Here is a 22,253-nt window from a genome sequence, read left to right as displayed (position 1 = left end):
TTTACGACTATATTAAAGGTCAAAGTTTGCACCAACAAATAAAGAATTACTGAAGGCCTTAATAATTAAATTCGACTGGTCATTGGCGAAATTTAACCGGAATTATGTAAAAATATCATTAAAAATATTTAGAACAAAGGAATAGTATTATGCAAAATAAGCTACAGTTGCGATTTGGTCGATATTGTGTTTCATATATAACTGTAAATAATTACAGTATAAACATATTGTATATAACTATAATTAATTATAACATATATATATATTGTTATAATTAAGAAAAGAAACATATTCTATAACTGTTATTGAAAAATCCTATATTTCTTATCCTTATAATTGAAATCGTGTCTTTAGCGTTAAGTTATCGAAGAAAGTATTGCATACTAATCAGTAATTAAAAATCAGCATACGGAAATCTAATTCCAAATTGAACAGATGATACAAGAATAAATTCTAAAGAGTTTTGTTTTGCACATTTACGAAGATTTTACATTAATAAAGAAGCAACAACTTGTTTTCGTTAAACTTTAAATAAATGACGTAACTACATTAAGTAATTTATGCAAGGTACAAGAATAAATAATAATCTCAAGCGAAAAATATTAATGAATAAACTGAAACAAATATATCTGAAATAAATAAAAATACTATTTATTGCCTAATAGTAATCAGAATTACGATGACACGCTTTCATTAACTCTCGTTTGTACTCTATACATGTGTACTTGATATTCGTAATAATTATTTTCTTATCGTATTAATACATAGAATGTAAGATCGTAAATTATACAATTTCTCAAGTTAACATTTCTTTGGTAATGACGAAAGTCAAAATCAAATATAATTTTCGTCGTCACGAGAAATCAACTTACGGATTTGATAACAAATATAATACGATATGATATGTTTTATATTGACGAATGATAAGAGCATTCATAAAATAAAAATAATGTTTAGAATTGAGATTCGTGTATGTCTCCTATTAACGATTATATAAATGAATCTTTCCAAATAATATTTAGACTTGTCTTTGAGAAACTTATCGCAAAGTTCAATGCACAATTATGCTATGATGAGCGTTGAAGTGAACGTTGTATCGTGAAATTTGAAACTATTTCAAAAATATCAAATGATGAATCTTAATTTTCTCATATACGAAGGAACAAGATTTATCAAATCAGATAAATCCTATCAATTAGCGAAATATAAATCCTATCAATGAATTTCAATATTCTAAACGAGCAAATATAGAGATAACTCAATATATCTGATCAAATCATTGATAAATATATTTGTTTTGACTTGCATATTTATTTGACTTCAATGAACATTCTAATATCTTTTTGTTTTCCATTTCAAAATTCAATCAATCTTTGTTTGTCCTAAGAATAAGTATCGAGCTAATTTGCTATCTTACTTGATATCATATTGTCAACAATAAAACGAACGATGCGTAAGTACGTATAATATGAACAAATCTCCAAACTGCAAAATTTCCAAAACCTCAAAATTTCTTCCCCAATTTTTTTCTTCGACTCAATGATTCATTTGTTTCTTTTCTTTCAAATCAACATTATCGATTTATCGTAAAGCATATTTGTTATTTCGAATCTTAACGTGCTCAATATTAGCTTCGATCACGGTAGAATACCATTCTAAACAGCGATACGATAACACATATCACGTGTGTACTGCTATCGTCCACGTGCTGCTTCTATCAGTACACACGTTTATACAAATATACTACCGGTTTACTCTTCAATCCAATTTAATATTTTATACATGGTTATCTTAGTGTTTAAGAAAATAATATAAAAATAACGATTATTATTAAAAGAAAACGGATAGTCAGTTTTTTAAAAATTTTAAGTAAAAAATGTAGGAGAATTAAAAATAAATTTATTAAGTTTATCATGAGAAATTTCATTTGCTTAGCTGACAATTATTCATGACAATTATTCGTAACAAAACGAAAAGAATAGAATACAATTTTTTCTTTTGTAATTATTCTCAAATATTTTTTTTTTAATATTTTGTATTTTTAGTAAATATTCTTTTTATATTGAACAAAGATTTTTTACATTATATTTATTAAAGTACTTTTTAAAATATCTCTTGCGTTTATACAATTTTTTCTTTTTATATTTATTAGATACACTTTGTCAAATATTTTGTATATTTGCGATACTTTTCTTTACACTTTTTATAATTTTGTGGAATATATTTTTTTCAATATTTTAAATATTATTTCAAATTATTTTTTAATATTAATACAAACTAAAATTGGCAGAACTTTTCAGTAAATCTAATATAGGATTATTCATATCAATAAAACTGATCAAATAATTTATTTAAAAATAAACCACATGAAAATTTAATAATACTTTTAATGTAGTATGATCGATTAAAATGATATATGAAATACAATATCGGCCAAATGAAATGCAATATCTTTTAGCTCAATATAATCCTTTTTAATGACATTTTTACATAATTGTGTTACAATTTCGCATGTGAAATGTTCAATTGTCAAATTCATCTATCGATTTCGTCAAAATGATCTATCAAATTTCATTTTTAAGATCTTCGATGGTTTGCGGATTGTTGAAAATTTGAGTTTTGACATAACCCAAAGAGAATAATCCACCATTGCCAAATCGCACGATCTCATTGATCAAATCAACATCATTCCGTCAAAAGAATTTTACATAAACTTTGATCGTATCAATGATGGCCATGTCATATATAACGGTATTTCATATATAATTGTAATTAATCATACTGTATACATTACAATGAAGAAACAAAATCTTTTTTAATACAAATTTTTTATTTAAAAAAAGAAAAAAGTAAAAGAAAAGAGAAGAACATTTGCAAACTCTTATTGAAAAACCCTATATATATATATATATATGGACTGCACATACAAAATTGTTTGTGTGCGCGTTGTGTGTATATGATTACAACGAAGAGAGAGGAGAAAGAGAGAGAGAGAGAGAGAGAGAGAGAGAGAGAGAGAGAGAGAGAAAGTATAGAAGGATAGAGAGGAGAATGAACGGAAAATAAAATTGATTGGAAAGTGGAGCCTCCCTTCTCCTTCCACCACTCTGCTCTCGTCGTATATGTTCATCTTTGCCTTTTAGAGTGGAATTTTACCGGACAAAGCGAAGTGTTACGCACGTTTTTCACGAGACAGAGTTACTATTTACGTTCGTGAATGACACGTATATGCGTGCAGTTATGCACTTCTGTTTCTATTAATATTGGCAAGGACACGGTGACGTTCGAATTAAATAGCGAAAACAACTTAAATCTTAAACAAGCTATTTTTTCAATACCATCTCTTTTGTTTTTATTATAAAATATAATATATGCATATATAATTTAAAAGAAGAAAAAAAAATATCTTTTATATAATTTCGATTTATATTATTACATTTATAATAATTAATTAATATAATTTTTATCACATTACGAATTTCCTAAATATCAAATTTAAATTTAATTTTTAAGAAATCGTATAAATTATAAATGATAAAGAAATCGTGTGGACTACGAGCGTATATGTTCTCATATAACAAAAAAATAGAAATCTGGTCGGCAAATGTGACGTGCCTGGGTTGCACTTTCACAAGATTTGGGTCCGATCATAAAAAGCTAGCCATTGTAAATCTGAAATTTTCCAAATTTTTCTTTTATGATCTGTATCCGACCGTACTTTCTAACAGACCATATTTTCGGTACATTTAGTGTATTCCTTCAATATCGAACACAAATCCCTTTACACAAAATCTGCGTAAAAGACGCAGAAAAGACCCCATGCACAAAGACTCGTGGAAAATTCCATCGGAACTTGTAATAAATATAGTTCTCGGCATAAAGATAAAATGTAAATAAAAATTTATTTTCTTTTATGAATCTTTTCATCGCGTAACGATTGAAAATAAAAGACATTTTAGCTGGCCAAGTTAAAAAGAAAAAAAGAAAGGAGAGTTTTTATAAATTATCTTTAATATATTCTAATTATTTATACTAATACAAAACGATCGAATAAAGCAGGTTAAAAATACGTAATCGCTATCGTAAATTTCGTGAGAAAAAAAAGGAACATTTTTTATGAATTAGTGTTAATAGTATATTCTAATATCTATACGAATAAAACAGATAAATTCTTGTTTCCTCTGACATAATGCTGGTTGAAGTGATAACAGAATAAGAACTGCTTCTATTACATATATAAACACTCTTATTATTCTCTTTCTTACATAATATATCTAAACATATACGTATGTATGTATGCGTATATATATATATTTCTTTTTTTTCTTTTTTTCTTTTTTTTTACAATATTAATCGATCACATGCGATCGTACATATTTAACACGTGATCTGGAAGAGGCCACTCATATCAATAACTCTCACTGCTTCGTGAAATCAAATTATGAGCTAGTCGAGCGCACATCGTTCGTGCGTAACCATCTCGTAGCCTTTTACATCTTCATTTAGATTCCATATAATCTTTATATATCAAAATAGATAAAAAAAAATTCAAATATTTCGAAAGGAAAAGAAAAGACCCTAATAGATTCAAATATCATCCGTTGAAAACAAATGAAATGATTCTACGTTTGATACATCTTTTTTTAAACGGGTTAGAATCGAACTTCATTAAGGAAACACCATAAACGTTATATTATAGATTAAGTTCCATTCCCTATATGGCAAATTAATCTATAATCACTTCCATCGATCTAAACATCTATTATAAAATTTTATCAATATACGACAACGTGACTTAACTCGTAACATATAATCTTTTATATTAAATAATGAAGACATCGTAAAATAAAAAAAAAATATGATATACGACGCAACGTACGTAGTAGACACGTATGTATGTAAGTGTGTACATACGACTACGTATGTATGTATGTACGTACTTAACTTAGAAGAATTTATTTATGATTTCCCGTAATAAAGTGATAGCTTATTGTCAATTGCCGGCGTAACGATGACAGTAATATGAAAGACAAAGAGCTTATTAGGACGATAATAATGAGAAAGAGAGGGAAAGAAAGAAAATATAAGAGAGACAGATTGATAGAAGCGTGTCAAAAATGGTGGGAGGAGGAGATAGATGCGCGCGCATCTCCCCATTTGTTCTCTCTCAACTTACGGGCACTATATATGACGTCACCGGAGTAGATTGTGGCACTTAGCTTAGAGTTGCATTCAGAACTCCGAGGAAACCTCTTTTCCAACACCCAAGTTCTACAGGTACGACCTCACCTTCAAATTAATCAATCGATTGATTCGCTCAGACGATAATCTTTATTCGAGGTTATCTTGCGCTCATTGGCGCTATTACGTTAAACGATAATGTATTTTCAATCGTAAATAATTCGCCTTCCTTTATCTTTTATCTCTAACGATTCTTTTCTTTCTTCCTTCCTCTCTTTCTCTTTCTTATCATCACCTCTAATTCCAGTGCTACGAAGTACTTACACATGCTAAAACTATTACGATTTGTTTTACCCGCCACAATATTATCGACGATCATTTTGAAAAAGAGAAAAGGCGCTAAAAATAATTTATTATTCCTATGTTCTATTATTTTATCGCCTTTTCCGTAACCGACACATATATACAATTTTTTATTATTTTTTCGTTTGAAAAAATTTCATATCGACCGTTCAACAAAAAAAAAAAGAAAAGAGAAAATATAATTATTGTTAGTTATTTATAAGCAATGCTGTTTATACAAATAGTTTTGTGAATAACTTTATCGAATATCATGTAATATGAATATCAGTATTATGTAAATATTGAATTTATACTCTATTTTGCACGGAATTGTTTAGAAAATTTAATTCTCTTTTAATTCGGCGTTTTTTCATGAAAACTCATCATGAAAATTCAATTTCATGAAAAATCATCATTTTATTTAAAAATTTTAAATAAATATTAATATTAAATATTGAATATCTATAATTGTCTAGAAAAATTAATTAGTAGCTTTGTTTAATGTAAAATAAAACTAATTATTGATTTATTATATAATCAATATTGGATACGAATATCATGTTAATAATTTTAATGAATATTAATGTTAAATAGTAATATGATTATTATTGTCATATGCTATGTATTTATTAAAAAATTGTACTTCATCATTTAACCATTGTCATAATATAGAGAGATACTAATATAAATTGTACATTTTTTTTTCATTAATTAATGAAGAGACAGACTACTTTTATAGTAATCGACATCTGATTAAGATAGTAACTAATTATGGTATACGTGTTGACGCAAAATTCCAATTTAGAGTATCAGCGTTATTTGTACGCATTGTATCGCATATTATTATCTTAAATCATACAGAAAGATAGTGTTTGTGTGAGTGAATGAGCGAGTGAATGCGAGCATATGTGTGTGTGTGCGCGCGCGCGTTCGTATGCGTGTGCAGAAAAATATAGCATCTTTCATTTAAAAGAATGATACATACATTAGGATTAATGAACGCGATTATTTTGATAAGCCTGTCATTCAATAAAAAATTGATGACAAAAGATCGCTTGTTATTTTTCAAATGTTTTAAATGAATCTTTTGCCATTCCAGAATCTGAAAATATAAGATAAACTTCCAATCATGGCTGAATCTCTCGAACAGATGCCAAAAACTGACACAATTAAACTTCGCGAACGGCATATCGGGTAAGTTCTTATTGATAAGTCCATATTGTCATAATAAGTCTAACGATACTTCCTAATATTTTTATCGATGGTAGATTTATGAAACTCGTATTATTTAAATGACCAATGCTTACATTTTTACAAAGCAATTAATTCTAACTCGACTCGCTATCTTTTTGATAATACCGAACAAACAATAAATTGTTAATCATTGTTTTACGTATCTTTTCCCTTTTTTTTTTTTCTAGACAATCATGCAAACTGTTTTACAAGTCTAATCCATTAAAAATTGTCAAAGCTGAAGGACAGTACATGTTCGACGAAAAAGGTGGACGTTATTTGGATTGCATAAACAATGTCGCACATGGTAAGTACATAGATAATACATATTTATATTTTTAAAATGATTAGATCGTTCACTCGATATCCATTACAATCGGGATTCAATTGCAGTTGGACATTGTCATCCGGATGTTGTAAAAGCCGGACAGGAACAAATGGCATTATTATCAACGAACAATCGTTTTCTACACGACAATATCGTAATCTGTGCGAGACGATTGACTTCTTTAATGCCGGAACCTTTATCTGTTTGTTTTTTTGTTAATTCTGGAAGCGAAGCCAACGATCTTGCGCTTCGTCTAGCACAAACACACACTGGCAATAAGGACATTATCACTCTCGATCAGTACGATCTTTTATATGAGTTCTTTTTTTCTTTTATCTCCTTAATGTGAATATCAAAACATGTTTATCGTTTTATAGAAATAAAGATTTTAATTTCAAGCTTTAATTTAATCTACAGTTTGAAGTAAATTTTTTTCTTTTCTTTTCTTTTTTAAATAAAAATAAATTTTAAAAATGATAAATAGAAATCACGCGTATATGTTAGATAATAATATAATTAAAAATGTTATGTAATGTCATTCCATCCAATGACACAAATATTGCTTTTCCTTTATAGTGCTTACCATGGTCATTTAACGTCGACGATTGATATCTCGCCATATAAATTTAATCAAATGAAAAATGGAAAGAAGGATTGGGTCCACGTGGTATGACATACTAATATATTTAGATATTATATTTTAAATGACGATTCTAATCTTACTTTCTAATTTTACTAATGATAATGTCTATCGAACTATTAGGCACCCTGTCCAGACATATATCGTGGTAAATACCGTGATGACGAATATCCTAATCAAGATCTTGGTCTAAAATACGCAGAAGATGTGAAACGGATAAGTGACGATTTGAAGGCTAAAGGTCGAGGCGTTTGTGCATATATTGCGGAGAGTTTAATGTCGGTTGGCGGGCAAATTCTTCCTCCTAAAAATTACTTTAAAAATGTCTTCAGGTAATTAAATATTGTTCATACTTATTGTCCTCTTAAATGTTCCTATTCTACATTTTTCTTCAAAACCTTCTACTATAAAAGGACAACTAAATATCTAATTTATCAAAAATTACCTATATTTTCTTAGAAAAAATTGACTTTCAATAATAATCGTACGTGTGTGTGTTGAAGTCAACAAAAAAATAGAATTTATTAGTTAACAAATAAATAAAAAATAAAGCTCACCCAATTGTTTTCACTAACGTTTGTTCTTATTATTCTTTCTGCTGCTTTAACATTAGTACCATCATTTGACAATTTGAGAATTTTAGGCACTTGAAGAAAAAAAAAAAACACTTTATTCTCTTATTATCTTTAATTTATTTAATTTTATAATAACGAATAAAAAAATAGCTTTTTCAGTATGATGATCACGTTTTTGGTATTTGTAAAAGAAGAAAGTCTAAAATTCGTCATCCTGATGAATTTGAACGTCGACTAAAAAAAGCCTGAAATAAAAAATGTACTTATTCAGGTACGTGAGAGAAGCTGGTGGTGTATGCATTGCCGACGAGGTTCAAGTTGGTTTTGGTAGAGTTGGTAGTCACATGTGGGCCTTCCAACTTTATGGAGAAGACGTGGTACCAGATATCGTAACAGTTGGAAAACCAATGGGAAATGGACATCCTGTAGCAGCAGTAATCACGACACCTGAAATCGCAACCAGTTTCAAGAACACTGGAATCGAATATTTCAATACGGTAATTGTCTCCGAAATAAAGAAGAAAATAGATAATTGTAAATGAACGTATTTTATGTCTAATCATTTTGAATATGTTCTACTTGCAGTATGGTGGCAATCCAGTATCCTGTGCGGTAGCTAATGCTGTTATGGAAGTGATCGACCGTGATAACTTGCAAGAAAATGCTTTGCAAGTTGGACAACATTTAATAATGGAATTAAAAAAATTATCTAAACGTAGAAAGATCATCGGTGACATTCGTGGTGTGGGCTTGTTTATTGGTATCGAATTAGTACGAAACAGAACTAAGAAGATTCCAGCTACTGCTGAAGCCAGACATATTGTCTCTAGAATGAAAGAAAAGAAAATTCTTGTTAGCAGTGATGGTCCAGATGATAACATTCTCAAATTGAAACCACCTATGGTATTCACCATTGAAAATGCTAACGATTTCGTATCTATTCTCGATGAGGTTTTACAGGAAATTGAAATTGATACCGAAGAGGTAATCTTTCTTTTTCTTTATTTTTTTACTCCTATAAAATAGTTTCGTGAACGTGATGATGTCGTGCTGTTACTGACGCAATTCGATAGCTATTGGAAGATGATAGCCTCTGACAAGAATTTCCGTTCGAACATGTAACATCTATATTTCATCAATTATATCATATGAAAGCTTTGATAATTTGTTTTTCTCGAATATTCTTTAAATAATCATGATTTGCAAAATAGGTAATATAAGTGGATGATAAGCACGCGCCAATTATTTTTTCATTACAAGAAACGAAACGAGCGTGGAAACGTTCTTTGCGTCATGCCAACTAATCTTTGTTTATTCCACTACTTTCTCAATAACCTTCATTAATATTTTATTATTAGTATTAATTAACATAAAATGTCGACATAAGTCAATGTCAAGCTCATTAATGTTTCTCGCTTATATTTCATCTTAATTATTCTTACTTTTTTGTAATTGATTATCCATAAGTTATATTATTAAAACCTTTTTTTTTCTTTTTTATAGGAATTAGAAGTTACACAGACGGTGATCAAAGCAACAATTTCACAGATGGATCTTGATAATAATTCGGCTCCTACCAAAACAAATTCAGTTTTCGTTCGTGCGAGTTAATTATTTATTTATGGCGATTGAAAAGTCGCAAAGTATTATACTTTTATAATTATTTTGCGTGAAAATGATATTTTCTAATTAAAAATGGTATTCTTTTTATAATAAAAAATATATGCATCTATATATAAAAATTTCTATGTTATTTTTCATCCATTCATTTTATATAATTCTCCATTTAAATAAAAATATAATATTTGTATTTAAACCGACGATTTTCTTCTTTTCTTTTTCTTTGTTCCTTATTCTTTCTTAAAATCGTAATGTATTATACATTACAAACGAAAATGCAAATTATTATACTTAATATTACAATTATAGAGTATTATTTCTATAATATTTATTATCTATTATAATTACAAAGTATTATATCCTGTAATAATCTTGAACAAAAATGATATTTTTTAATTAAAAATGGTATTATTTTTATAATAAAAAATGTATGCATTTATATATAAAAATTTCTATGGTATTTTTCATCCATTCATTTCATATAATTCTCCATTTAAAATGAAAATATAATATTTGCATTTAAACCGACGATTTTCTTCTTTTCTTTTTCTTTGTTCTTTATTCTTTCTTAAAATCGTAATGTATTATACATTACAAACGAAAATGCAAATTATTATACTTAATATTACAATTATAGAGTATTATTTTTATAATATTTATTAGCTATTATAATTACAAAGTATTATATCCTGTAATAATCTTGAACAAAAATGATATTTTGTAATTAAGAATGATGTTTTTTTATAATGAAAAGCGCATCGTTTTCTTCCATATCCTTATTTTATCTATTGCAACAAACTTTATAGAATGTAAAAGTTTACGAAACAATTAGAATTTGTAAAATTATAAGCACATGTAGATAGGACGTGAAAAATTATTTAAAACGTATCAGACATAAGATTAAGTAATCCTTACCTAAGAAAAAGAGTAAATTAATTAAACTCTGTGAATTAAAAAGCAATATGCAATGTCTGATATCTAATGTTTGAGATACAGTCATCCTTTGTAGAAAATGACAAGGGGTCACTGATAAGATGATTTATTAGAAAATTCAAGATCAACTAATGAACGATTTTGCATCTTTTTCTTGATAAAACCCGAATGTCATTGCGGTTATTAACATGTCACCTTGAAGTATGACACAAACGAAACACAAATAAATTTATTATCTGTGCTAATCCATATTAAAAGAGCTTAACTTGTAGTTATTTCAAAGGTCAAAAGAAGATTTTAGCTGAATAGCAAAATACAATCTAGTGAGTTGTAATTTTACACGTGTCGAGTATAATTTGAAGAGTTCGATGATTAGCAACAGAGATGAGGTCGGAGGTCGTGCTGAAACTGCAAAAGATCCGGCAATATAAATACATCTTAAGCGTCAGAATTATCATTCCCGTTTGACTTGTTCACTGACACATTGTCAATATGCGGTCTCGTTTTATTCTGCTACTCTTTGGTAAGATTTGCATACTTTTTTCTAAAGTTCCTTAATTGACTCTCCAACGACACTGAACTCTTATTAATTCATCAATATTACATATGTAAAAAATTAAATTGTTTTCAATCGTCTCTATATGTGTAAATCCATTCATATAGTAATATTTAATAAATATTTATTAATACTTGTTTTTCTTTAAAGTTGGAGTTGCCGTGAGTAATCTCGATAACAACATCGAACATGGCTGGAAAGTTGGGGAAGAATATCAATATCTCGTACGTAGTCGTACTCTCACTGGACTACAGACATTATCTGATCAATACGCTGGTATTCTAATGAAAGCGACGCTAAGGATTCAATGTAACTCGCCCGACACTCTTAGAGCACAATTACTGAAGCCGCAGTATGCTCAGATACACAAGAAACTACCGGACGGCTGGGATTCTCGTATCTCTGATCAGATGTTAGAACACAAGCATCTACCGCTTTCTAACGAACCCTTCGTGATCAAATTGAAACATGGAGTCATAAGAGACTTGATCGTCAGCAAAAATGTACCAACTTGGGAAGTCAATATCATCAAAAGTATCATCAGTCAGTTCCAAGCTGATACGCAAGGAGAAAATTTGAAGGGAAATAAGAATACTCAAATCCCGGAAAATGATAATCCCTTCGCGACGTTCCGTGTCATGGAAGACTGCGTAAGTGGAAAATGTGAGGTCCTCTACGACGTTGTACCATTAACGGAGGACGTCCTCCAACATCGCCCACACATATTACCAAAACCAGAATTACGTGGCAACGGAGAACACATTTACATAACGAAAACAAGGAACTACGACAAGTGCGAACAACGTATGGACTATTATTTTGGAATAAGTGGAAATGCAAACTGGGAATCCGATATTAGGAACAATGATAAAATCATGAAGGTAAGTATATTAATGGATTTGAACAATTTATGCGATAAGAAATTGTATTTTACTTGATTGACTTTCAAAAGGATATTAATTTTACATATGACATGTTCATTCGATTCGCAGAAATCATCAACAAGTAACATGGTTATATCTGGAAACCTCAAGAACTTTGTCATACAAACGGCAGTAACGACAACTGAAATAATCATGAAGCCCAGACTTGTAGATGACCAAGAGAGCATCGTAATAAGTAAAATGAATGTGACTCTCGTTAGCGTCAATAAAGCTTCAAGCCCGATACCAGCACCGAATAATCCTGAATCGACTGGAAATCTGGTTTACACTTACAACGATCCATTCTCAAAAACAGTACATAGACGACTTGGAAGACCTAGCGTAAGTCCCAATTCAATGTCCAATGAACTGGATTCTTCTTCCGATTCTGACGAAGACCTACGACTCATGAGGGAGAAATACGGCAAAAGCGATAGGATGAACGTTGTTAGCGACGAGGATAAAGCATTCCGGCAGATGAAGCCGACGTTACACGAAGCACCTAAAAATCCTATGCTACCATTATTCATAGGTAACAATGGCAAGGCGGTCGTGATGTCTGATAAGATAAATTCTGGTAAAATGGTAATGACGCTTGTCCAAGAAATTGCGAGCGAAATGGAAGATCCAAACATTATGCCCGATCGAGAAACCCTAGAAAAATTCACGATTGTTTGTAGATTGATCAGTAGTATGAGTCTAGAACAGATCAATAAGGCCGAAGGAAGCTTGCATTCTGTTTGGAATGAAATTGGTTCCGACGAAACGAATCGAATGAAGAAGGAGAATGCTAGAGCTGTATTTCGTGATGCCATTGCTAATGCTGGAACTGGACCTGCTCTGATGACTATCAAACGTTGGATCGAGAAGAAGGAGATCGAAGGATGCGAAGCTGCCGATGTTTTGGCGTCCATTCCTAAGACTGCACGAACACCTACAGCCGAATACGTGGATGCTTTCTTTGTAAGTGTCATTGTTATCATTAACTTATTTACAAATTAAAATATATTTCAAATTTTTCAAATTAGTAACATAATTTACATCTTATGTACAGTCACTGGCAAGTAATCCAGAAGTACAAAAACAAACGTGTCTCAATTCGTCGGCTGTCTTATCCTTCGCTGAACTAGTACATCGCGCTCAAGTTTCTAACAGCAGCATTTACAATCACTATCCAGTTAACGTTTTCGGCCGTTTATCCTCTAGACGAAATGACGCAGTTTTAAGAAAATACATTCCGTTCTTCGCGGAACAATTAAAGAAAGCTATCAAGGATGGAGATAGTCCAAGGATTCAGGTGTATATTCTCGCTTTAGGTTTAACAGGACATCCAAAGATACTGAACGTTTTAGAACCCTACCTTGAAGGCAAGGAACGAGTATCGACTTACCAACGTTTTCTGATGGTTATGTCTTTGAGAAAATTATGTGAGGTTAAACCTAGCCTGGCTCGTTCTGTCTTGTACAAAATCTACCTCAATACCTGGGATGTTCATCAAATTCGTTGCGCTGCTGTCAACTTAATAATGAGAACTAATCCACCGTTAGATATGCTCACGCGGATGGCACAATTCACTAATACCGACTTCAGTGGACAGGTCAATTCAGCCGTTAAATCAGCGATTGAAAGTGCAGCTACCTTGAACTATCCCGAATGGGAAGAACTAACAAGAAATGCTCGCAAAGTGCTTCATTTAATGAATACAGAATCCGATAAGTATTATTACTCAGAGAATCACTTTACAGAAATGGAAGAAAATGATCAGCTGTCTTACAGAATAATGTTGAATTATATCGGAAGTGTAGATAACGTAATTCCATTGTCCACGCACTTTGCTCTACAACCCTCTTATAATGGCTTCCTTAGTCCTGTTTATGAATTAGATATGAGTATATCGAGCGTAAAAAGTCTATTAGAAATGTATTGGCATAAATTCGAAAAAGGAAATACTGAGGAGTCATTCGCAGAGAAAACTGCAAAAATGCTTAACATTGAATCAGACAATGTTGAACAAGTCGAAGGAAATGTCTTCTTTAAGACGCCGTACCTCAACCGATACTTCTCTTTTGATAATCATACCATCGAAAGAATTTTACATGGTAAGTCATTCTTATCTCATTTTAATATATCAATTATAACAATTCTTACCAAAATATATTATTTTTTTCCATTGTTCCAGATGTGATGTCTCCAAGGCATGGTCATCATGTTAACATGAACAAATTGTTGAGTTACGACATTACCTTGAGTTTTCCTACTGAGACTGGCTTACCTTTTGTTTACTCTTTACACGTACCTACAGTCAAGAAATTCAGTGTTATAAGTAAACCAGATATGAAATCTAAATTCGATGTTCGTCTACTTACTGCTACTAAACATCAAGGAAGAGTTGGATTCATAACGCCATTCGACCACCAAGCATTCATTTCGGGCATCGATAACAACATGCAAGTTTTCCTACCATGCAAACTAGATTTCCGTTTAAATAATGAAAAATCCAGGTTCGACGTAGCACTACAACCATTAAAACAAAATAGCAAAACCAGGCTGGTACACTTTAGCGTGATACCTTACACCTCGCAATATGAAATCCTGTCGTTGCGCCCGTTGCTTTTGGAGAAAAACACTCATAAGATAGAAGATGAAAAACCAACGCATATTAGAATTCCGAATGATCCTAACAGCGTTTTCTCCGTAGAAGTTGAAGCCGAAAAACTTGTCGAAAAGCTTCAACAATGGTTAAAGAATGAAAATAAGTGGGACGACATGGTGACGCCGTCATCATTGGCCTCAGGTACATACGAAAAGATCGACGTTTATGTCAAGCCTAATCTACAAGAAAACGAAGCTGTTAAATTCACTGCCACGTTAGACACTAAAGAAATTAGATCAAACAATCTTGATACTAACGATGAATCCTGGAAATCCGGCAACAAAGTACTAAAGACGAAGCACCAGGCGCTTGATAGCCCGGCTAGGAGGAAAGAATTTTTACAGGAGGTCTCTAAAGGAATAAATTCTGGAAAGGCGTACGTCATTGACGCAAGTCTGGAAATACCTGGAGTATGGCAGAGTAGTCATGCTTGTACCTTGTGTTTGGCCAGTAGTAACGACGAAAATAAATTCCGAAGTCTTTTCTACTGGTACACGAACATACCTAGTCAAGATATAACTTATCAGATGTGTGGTAACGGTCAGACAAAAAGTTCAGCAACGGCACCTTTCGATTATCAAAAAATACTTGACAGCAATCCAACGAACGAATTCAGCATTAATATTCAATCTGGAAGAACGTGCTCTGAAGACTCACTTGTCACCATCAAAGGACAGATGAAACAAAGTGAAGATTATAAAACGTATGTGCAAAAATCGACAGCAGCAAAGAAATGCAAAGAAAATATGAGCGTCAAAGATTGCCAGAAAGCTACAAAAATGGCTAACAATCTAAACGAAATAGATATGACAATTAATAAACATGGCTCCACTGGAGAATCTGATATTGGATTAGAAGAAGCTATCAATAGCAAGAAGAAATTGTTAACAGGTTTAAAAGTACGAGTTAAATCTGAAATTCAGGAATATTCTGACAACAACGACAACGATATGAGGGTTCAGATAAAATTATCACCTGACATGACAAGGGCAGAAGGCACAGTATCTGCATCTGGAAAGACTTTTACTTTCTCCCACATTGATATTACTGACATGGGAATTGATAATGACGAGATGAACGAAAGTGAAGATGACGTCTCATGTACAGGTAAGCAATTTGATTGATTTAAAATTTGTAAACGTTTTTAACCATACGTTTTATAAATGATTAATATGCGATCTCTACGTTTAAATAAATGTGGTATTTTCAGCCTCGTGTACACTTGGAAACGACCAAGCAGTAACTTTCGACGGTAAAGTCTATCCTTTGCAACTTGGTAAATGCGCACATGTGTTATTGACCACCTTCCCAAGAAATAATCCAAGTGAACCCAATAACAGATGGAATATTCTCGAAGATATGAAAGTGACCGTTGTTGCCCAAGAAACGGAAGATAAGAGAAAAGAACTTCAAATTTTGTTGGGTAATGACGAAATTCTGCTTCGATCGTTTGACATGGAACTTTCAGCTTTGGTTAATGGGCAAAAAGTGAAATGCTCAGAGAAACAAAGTTATCAACATGTCAGGAATGATGAAACTCTCTTTGAAATATTTGAACTTCCTGGGCCTGCTATTAAATTGATATCAGATAAATATGATATTGAATTAGTCTACGATAGAAACCATATACAAATCGAGGTATGTAATACCAAATGCAGAAAATTATATGTTATCTTTAAAATTATAATCCATAATAAACTTGATTACTCTCTCACTCTAGGTCCCTCATACATATCAACAATCCATACGTGGTCTTTGTGGTGACTTTGATGGCCGATCCGAAAATGATTTCGTCACTCCAAAGAACTGCATGCTGCAGAAACCAGAAGAATTTGCAGCCACGTATATCTTGAAGGAACGATGCGAAGGACCAGCTTTGAGAAATGCGAAAAAGGCAGAAAGCTCTAAATGCATGAAAAAAGTAATACGTTTCAGTGATGTGATAAGCGATGGAGAAGCTGGACGACCATATGTAAATTGGAAGCAATGGGGTTACCACAAGAAAGAAAATAATAAACAATGCAATACCTACCGAACTCAAGTTATCTCTAGAGAAGATAAGATCTGTTTCACCACAAGGCCTGTACCAACATGTTCTAGCGGATGTAAACCTGTTGACTCAAAGCTAAAGAAATATCAACTCTATTGTTTACCGAAGAACGAATCAAGTTTAGGAATGAAAAGGAGAGTTGAACAGGGAGCTAATCCTGACTTGAGTCAACGCACTCCTTCTGATGATGAAATGATCAATGTTCCCCTCGCATGTGTAGCTGCCTGATCAAGAAATATGCGATAAGATATATTTGTTTTTTTTTTTATTTTATAAAATAATTAATATTATCACTATTGTTATTTGCACAATGTATTATGTTTTCAATATAATATGAAATAAAAAGTAAATCTGTAGACATTAATAATATCATATTTATTCGAGTAATCATTATTCAAATCATTTTTCAAATAACATTTACATCAAATATATGAACATAAAAAAAATAGTTTGTTGACAGAAACACATTTCTACTACCTCTATTACCTTAAATATACATTTTCTAGCTGATAAATAATGGTAATGATAATAATAGTCCATACTATTAGAAAATAGCCCTTTAATCATTTTTCATGAAGTTCTATTCCCGAACGCAATTCAGATTAACTTTGATGTATATTATACAAAAAGAAAAAATAGAAAACAGTGATTATTATATACATAGCCTTTATATAATATATATCAAAATTATGCATCTTATTAAATATTATTTAATAATGAAAATACATAATATTACAAAGATAATGCCTTGTTATCAACAGAAATAATTAAATTTTTTGTAAGATTAAAGATGGGTTATTTATTTTTTAATTCAATTTATTATTTTTTTTTTTTATTTCATTAGATTAATATACAATTATAATCACAATTTCTTCACATGATATAAACAGTATGATATAAATAGTACAGAGCTATCAGTGAACATAAAATATACAAAATACTTTATAATTATTGATTCTAACAACGCAGTAAACGAATAATTTCAACAGGAATATAACATAAATTTCCTTTTTGTGATTGTCTCACACGACCAAAAAATTCTAATCGGCGAATAATACTAATTCGTATTCGCGATGAGACTATTCATCAGCCCTAGTTTTATAATGATTTACGCCATCAATCAAAACAGACGTAATCCTTGATCGATTTTAATAAAGAAGATCTCATTTTAAAAAAGGTTTAATCTAGTATTTTTCGAATTTTTGGAAAAGCTTTATTTTCTTTGAAACAAATCGTGTTGAAAAATGGTATTTTTTCGAAAATAATTTATTCACAAATATAAAATTTTTCCAAAAATTCGAAAAATACTAGATTAAACCTTCATCTTTAAAATGAGATCTTCTATTTTAAAATCTGTCAAAAATTACACCTGTTCTCATCGTTGTCGTAAATATTGTTTTTAATTTGTTTTTCACGAAAAAAAGGTTTAATACTGTGGTGTCTCTCGAAATTTGCGATAAAGGAAAAGCTCATTCCCCCACTACTAATTTTCATATCCATGTTCGGATGGTATATATTTTGTTTCCATGAAATAGTAATCGTCTGTTTGTTGGAGTGTGTAAATAACTGATGCTCAGATTTTCTGAATTTTATTGAATTTGAACAGATGATTCTATTGCAAAAATAAGAAAATACGTGACCAATCATTCGTATCAATAGATTCAAATTCCTAAAATATCGTTCGATTTTGGAAAAAGTTGTAGTTCTTTTTAGATTTTATAGACTAAAAAGAGAGAAGTTCTATAAACAATGTGCAACATATTGGCAAGTATTTAGATTCGTAATTCAGGAATTGTGTAGGTTCGAAACTAAATAATTTTCCGGTGGTTATTTTTTATTGTATCGATGTAAATGAAAATAATGAACTAATTTATTCTTGTTTTCCTTATTTAATAATTTAGTAAGGTGTTGCTTCAATCTCATATTTATTTCCTCCACTGATGGCTGACGTGAATTTCGCGGTAATCTGTGCTAGATAAGACATAGGCAACGATATAATTTCGTTTGATGACAAATGCATATAAAGTATATTTGTCGATTATTTTTTCAAAATTAATTAGAATTAATAATTAATAATTAGAACATATATATTATATATTATTTTTAATAAAAATCAAAACACGTATTCGTTTCTACATTATCTACGAGATTTTTCTCCCAGCACTACTTCGTTATGGTTTTCATCCGTAGGAGTTTACTTTATATTATTACTATTACTACTGCTATTATTATAATAATAATATGTAATATAATAATATAGTAATAAAAAGAGTAATAAAAAGAAGAAATAAAAGAATATACTTATATTACGTATATCATGACACATATGATGATAGTAATTTATAATAACAACAAAAAGGAAAACATGTCATTTTATATCACGTTTTATCTCACAACAAATTGTGTCCTTGCTAATTTCGATACATGACCGCCCATTGATAAATACGTCTTATACAAATGACCTATGATGATAAGTTAAAAAACGTTTCTTCTTCGTCCTTATCGTTTCTCTTTGTCTTACTACCTTAAGATCATAATACATTTGTTTTATCGTAGTACGCATGAATCAAAGACTAAGCTTTCAATGACATCAAACAAGATATGATCATGCCGACTTCTTTACCTTCTTCTTCCCTTCTTTCGTAAGATAGATCAATCAACATAGAAGAAAAGTGATCGCTACATTCATGTAGATGCATAACGGGGAAAGATGCTTCAATTGTTTGACACGAACGCGAAGTAGCAGTACTGTACTTCTTTAAATTGAAGGAAAACAACTAAAAATAGGGTTTAAACCATGAATTATCACGTCGTAATTTTTATCCAATTTTAGTGATAAATTATTTATTCGGAAAATAAAAATTTTTTACAAGAGATGTCTCTTCAAATTTCTATTCTGAAAATTTGCGTTTTACTTGCGTGAAAATCACTCGAAAATTATTTATATTTGGATATAATTTTTACAAAGAAAATAATATTTTTTTAAAATCTGGAAATATAATTTCTTGTGAAAAAAACCTTTTCCCTTTCGAATGAACCCTTGATGTTCAAAATTGAACAAAAATTGCAAATATGAGAATTCATTGCGTAAACGCTTGCGAAAGCGTAAAAAGAAAGCTTGCTTAATTTAATGAAATTTTTGTAACAGTTTCGAAATTATCCTTACAAGTAACCAATAGACATTGTTAAATATCTCTTCCCTCGTCTATGTTTTACAAAAAAACGAAAAATCCACCATCAGTATTGCATTTTTTTCACAAAACCCATTTCAAAAGAATGTCTCAGCGTACTTAATATGACGTATATACCTTTGCATATAAACAATTCGTAACTATATCTCTACAAAGTTAGAGATTGCGCAGAAATCCTTGCGCGAAAGTTTACTTCTATAGGGAATATAAATTTGTGTACGTTTTCATGATACATTGTGAGATACAAGAACGAAGGAAATACATCGTACGTATCTTAGATTTTTTAATTCGATCATTTGTTTCGTTTAATTTCGGAAATGTCAACTCGAAAAAAAAATAAAAATAAAATGATGGGGAAAAGACATCGTCATGTATTAAGAAAGGAAGAAAGGTATCGTCAAGAGAGAGATATATCGGACAAGGAAGAATCAGGTTAGAAAGAATTACTTTTACTTTTTATGATCTTGAAATTTTCTTATTCCCATCATCTGTACAGAACCAGAAGAAGAATGGCCAATATCTTTTCCCGTTGCTATGTGGGATTTAGAACAATGTGATCCCAAAAAATGTACAGGTAAAAAATTATCTAGGCATGGTTTAATAAAAACATTGAGGTTAAGTACCCGTTTTCCTGGTTTAGTACTGTCTCCTTCAGGCAAAAGAGTAAGTTTTAACAAGATTTTATTTTTGTAATTTATGTGATAATTATATAGAATATTTACGATAATCGTTAAATTTCAGTGTGTCAATCCGATGGATCGTAATATTATACAAGATTTTGGTTGTGCCGTTGTGGATTGTAGTTGGGCTCGTATAGATAGCACACCAATTGGACAAATAAAGGCATCTAACCCTCGTTTGTTACCTTTCCTTGTTGCAGCAAATCCAATAAATTATGGAAAACCTTGTAAATTAAGTTGTGTAGAAGCGATAGCTGCAACGTTAATTATAACAGGATTTCCAGATGAAGCTAATTTTTATCTAGGAAAGTTTTCATGGGGACATTCTTTCCTCAAATTGAATAAAGAATTATTAGGAAGATATGCTACTTGTACAAATGCAGAAGAAATTATAGCTGTGCAGGAAGACTACCTTAAAAATGCAATACAAGAAAAATTAGATAGACAAGGTAAAACCTCTGTTATTTTTTTCTAAATCCCTTATAGATGAAAACATCTCGATATCATCTTTGCTTTTTGTATATAGCACTACCTGATTTGCCACCTAGTGATACAGAATCTGAAGAAGAAGAAAAGGAACAAGAAGTTGATAGCTAAGCTCGATTTCATAGGTTGAATTCTTATATTAAAATAATGATAATAAGTTACCGAAATGAATACAAAACAAGAAAATATCGAGACGTGAATACAATTTAAATACCGACATTTCTATTTGGGACAGAATAGGCACGACTGATGTAGTTCGTGATAATAACTAATACTATTTTAAATGTTTCTGCAGAATTATTTTATTTTAGTTCCGTTATATATGCGATTCGTTATTCAATTTTTAATTTTTTAAACCAAGTCATAAATCAAAATTATTTGTAAATTTTTGTAGCATGTAAATTGGTAGTTTATAAAATTTGAAGACTGTATGAATTTTTCAATTTTTAAAAACATCGCCATTAGAAACCGGATCAAACCAAAATTGTAGATCTTCGTTGCAAGTAATTCATTTTTTATATAAATCTCAAATCTATCTATTTTTTAGCCGGTAGAGCGTATACATACATATCAACATTTAAATTATAATATGAATTTTTATGATATAAAAATCCAAAAATGTTATTAAATATCTAAGATAATTTCGAAGATAATCATTCGTTATATTTGTAAGTATGCGATCATGTCTAAAAACATGCTGATAATATGTAATATACAAAAAAAAAATGTAAAGAATAAAAACTTCATTGATCACGTTAGAATGTATTTTTTCTGTCACGTATAAAAATTTGTAGAACAATGTGAAACTCCTAAGTTCGAAGATACGCGCGCTTTTTATTTAGACCAATAGCGTAGAACACAG

The 22,253-nt window shown here is 30.6% G+C and overlaps 3 protein-coding genes across 3 annotated transcripts; all 3 read left to right on the top strand.

The window, feature by feature from the left end:
* Positions 1-5,124: 5,124 nt before the first annotated feature.
* Positions 5,125-10,041, top strand: LOC122634580 (alanine--glyoxylate aminotransferase 2-like). Its single transcript, XM_043823661.1, has 9 exons — positions 5,125-5,277; positions 6,623-6,717; positions 6,945-7,063; positions 7,150-7,384; positions 7,661-7,751; positions 7,848-8,056; positions 8,571-8,796; positions 8,885-9,283; positions 9,803-10,041. The coding sequence occupies exons 2-9, from the start codon at positions 6,653-6,655 to the stop codon at positions 9,908-9,910; spliced, it is 1,452 nt and encodes a 483-aa protein (XP_043679596.1). The 5' UTR covers positions 5,125-5,277; positions 6,623-6,652; the 3' UTR covers positions 9,911-10,041.
* Positions 10,042-11,222: 1,181 nt separating this feature from the next.
* LOC122634481 (vitellogenin-like) lies at positions 11,223-17,398 on the top strand. Its single transcript, XM_043823468.1, has 7 exons — positions 11,223-11,375; positions 11,559-12,289; positions 12,401-13,294; positions 13,386-14,430; positions 14,511-16,091; positions 16,195-16,622; positions 16,705-17,398. Exons 1-7 carry the CDS (start codon positions 11,345-11,347, stop codon positions 17,260-17,262), a joined length of 5,268 nt encoding a protein of 1,755 aa, XP_043679403.1. The 5' UTR covers positions 11,223-11,344; the 3' UTR covers positions 17,263-17,398.
* A 3,011-nt stretch (positions 17,399-20,409) lies between these two features.
* On the top strand, positions 20,410-22,149 carry LOC122634519 (18S rRNA aminocarboxypropyltransferase). Its single transcript, XM_043823535.1, has 4 exons — positions 20,410-20,657; positions 20,722-20,888; positions 20,967-21,354; positions 21,432-22,149. Exons 1-4 carry the CDS (start codon positions 20,543-20,545, stop codon positions 21,500-21,502), a joined length of 741 nt encoding a protein of 246 aa, XP_043679470.1. The 5' UTR covers positions 20,410-20,542; the 3' UTR covers positions 21,503-22,149.
* The last annotated feature ends 104 nt before the right edge of the window (positions 22,150-22,253 follow it).

Source organism: Vespula pensylvanica, chromosome 15 (genome assembly GCF_014466175.1).
Source record: "Vespula pensylvanica isolate Volc-1 chromosome 15, ASM1446617v1, whole genome shotgun sequence".
Lineage (NCBI taxonomy): Eukaryota > Metazoa > Arthropoda > Insecta > Hymenoptera > Vespidae > Vespula > Vespula pensylvanica.
The sequence above is the reverse complement of the archived record's forward strand: the minus strand, read 5'-3'. Positions and strand labels throughout refer to the sequence as shown.

Coding starts and splice junctions, on each gene's coding strand:
- LOC122634481 (XM_043823468.1), top strand. CDS start 11,345: ATGCGGTCTCGTTTTATTCTGCTACTCTTTG. Junction 12,290..12,400: donor ACAATGATAAAATCATGAAG/GTAAGTATATTA, acceptor TTCGATTCGCAG/AAATCATCAACAAGTAACAT. Junction 14,431..14,510: donor CATCGAAAGAATTTTACATG/GTAAGTCATTCT, acceptor CCATTGTTCCAG/ATGTGATGTCTCCAAGGCAT.
- LOC122634580 (XM_043823661.1), top strand. CDS start 6,653: ATGGCTGAATCTCTCGAACAGATGCCAAAAACTGACACAATTAAACTT. Junction 8,057..8,570: donor TACTTTAAAAATGTCTTCAG/GTAATTAAATAT, acceptor GTACTTATTCAG/GTACGTGAGAGAAGCTGGTG. Junction 8,797..8,884: donor GAATCGAATATTTCAATACG/GTAATTGTCTCC, acceptor TTCTACTTGCAG/TATGGTGGCAATCCAGTATC.
- LOC122634519 (XM_043823535.1), top strand. CDS start 20,543: ATGTCAACTCGAAAAAAAAATAAAAATAAAATGATGGGGAAAAGACAT. Junction 20,658..20,721: donor ATCGGACAAGGAAGAATCAG/GTTAGAAAGAAT, acceptor TCATCTGTACAG/AACCAGAAGAAGAATGGCCA. Junction 21,355..21,431: donor AGAAAAATTAGATAGACAAG/GTAAAACCTCTG, acceptor TTTTGTATATAG/CACTACCTGATTTGCCACCT.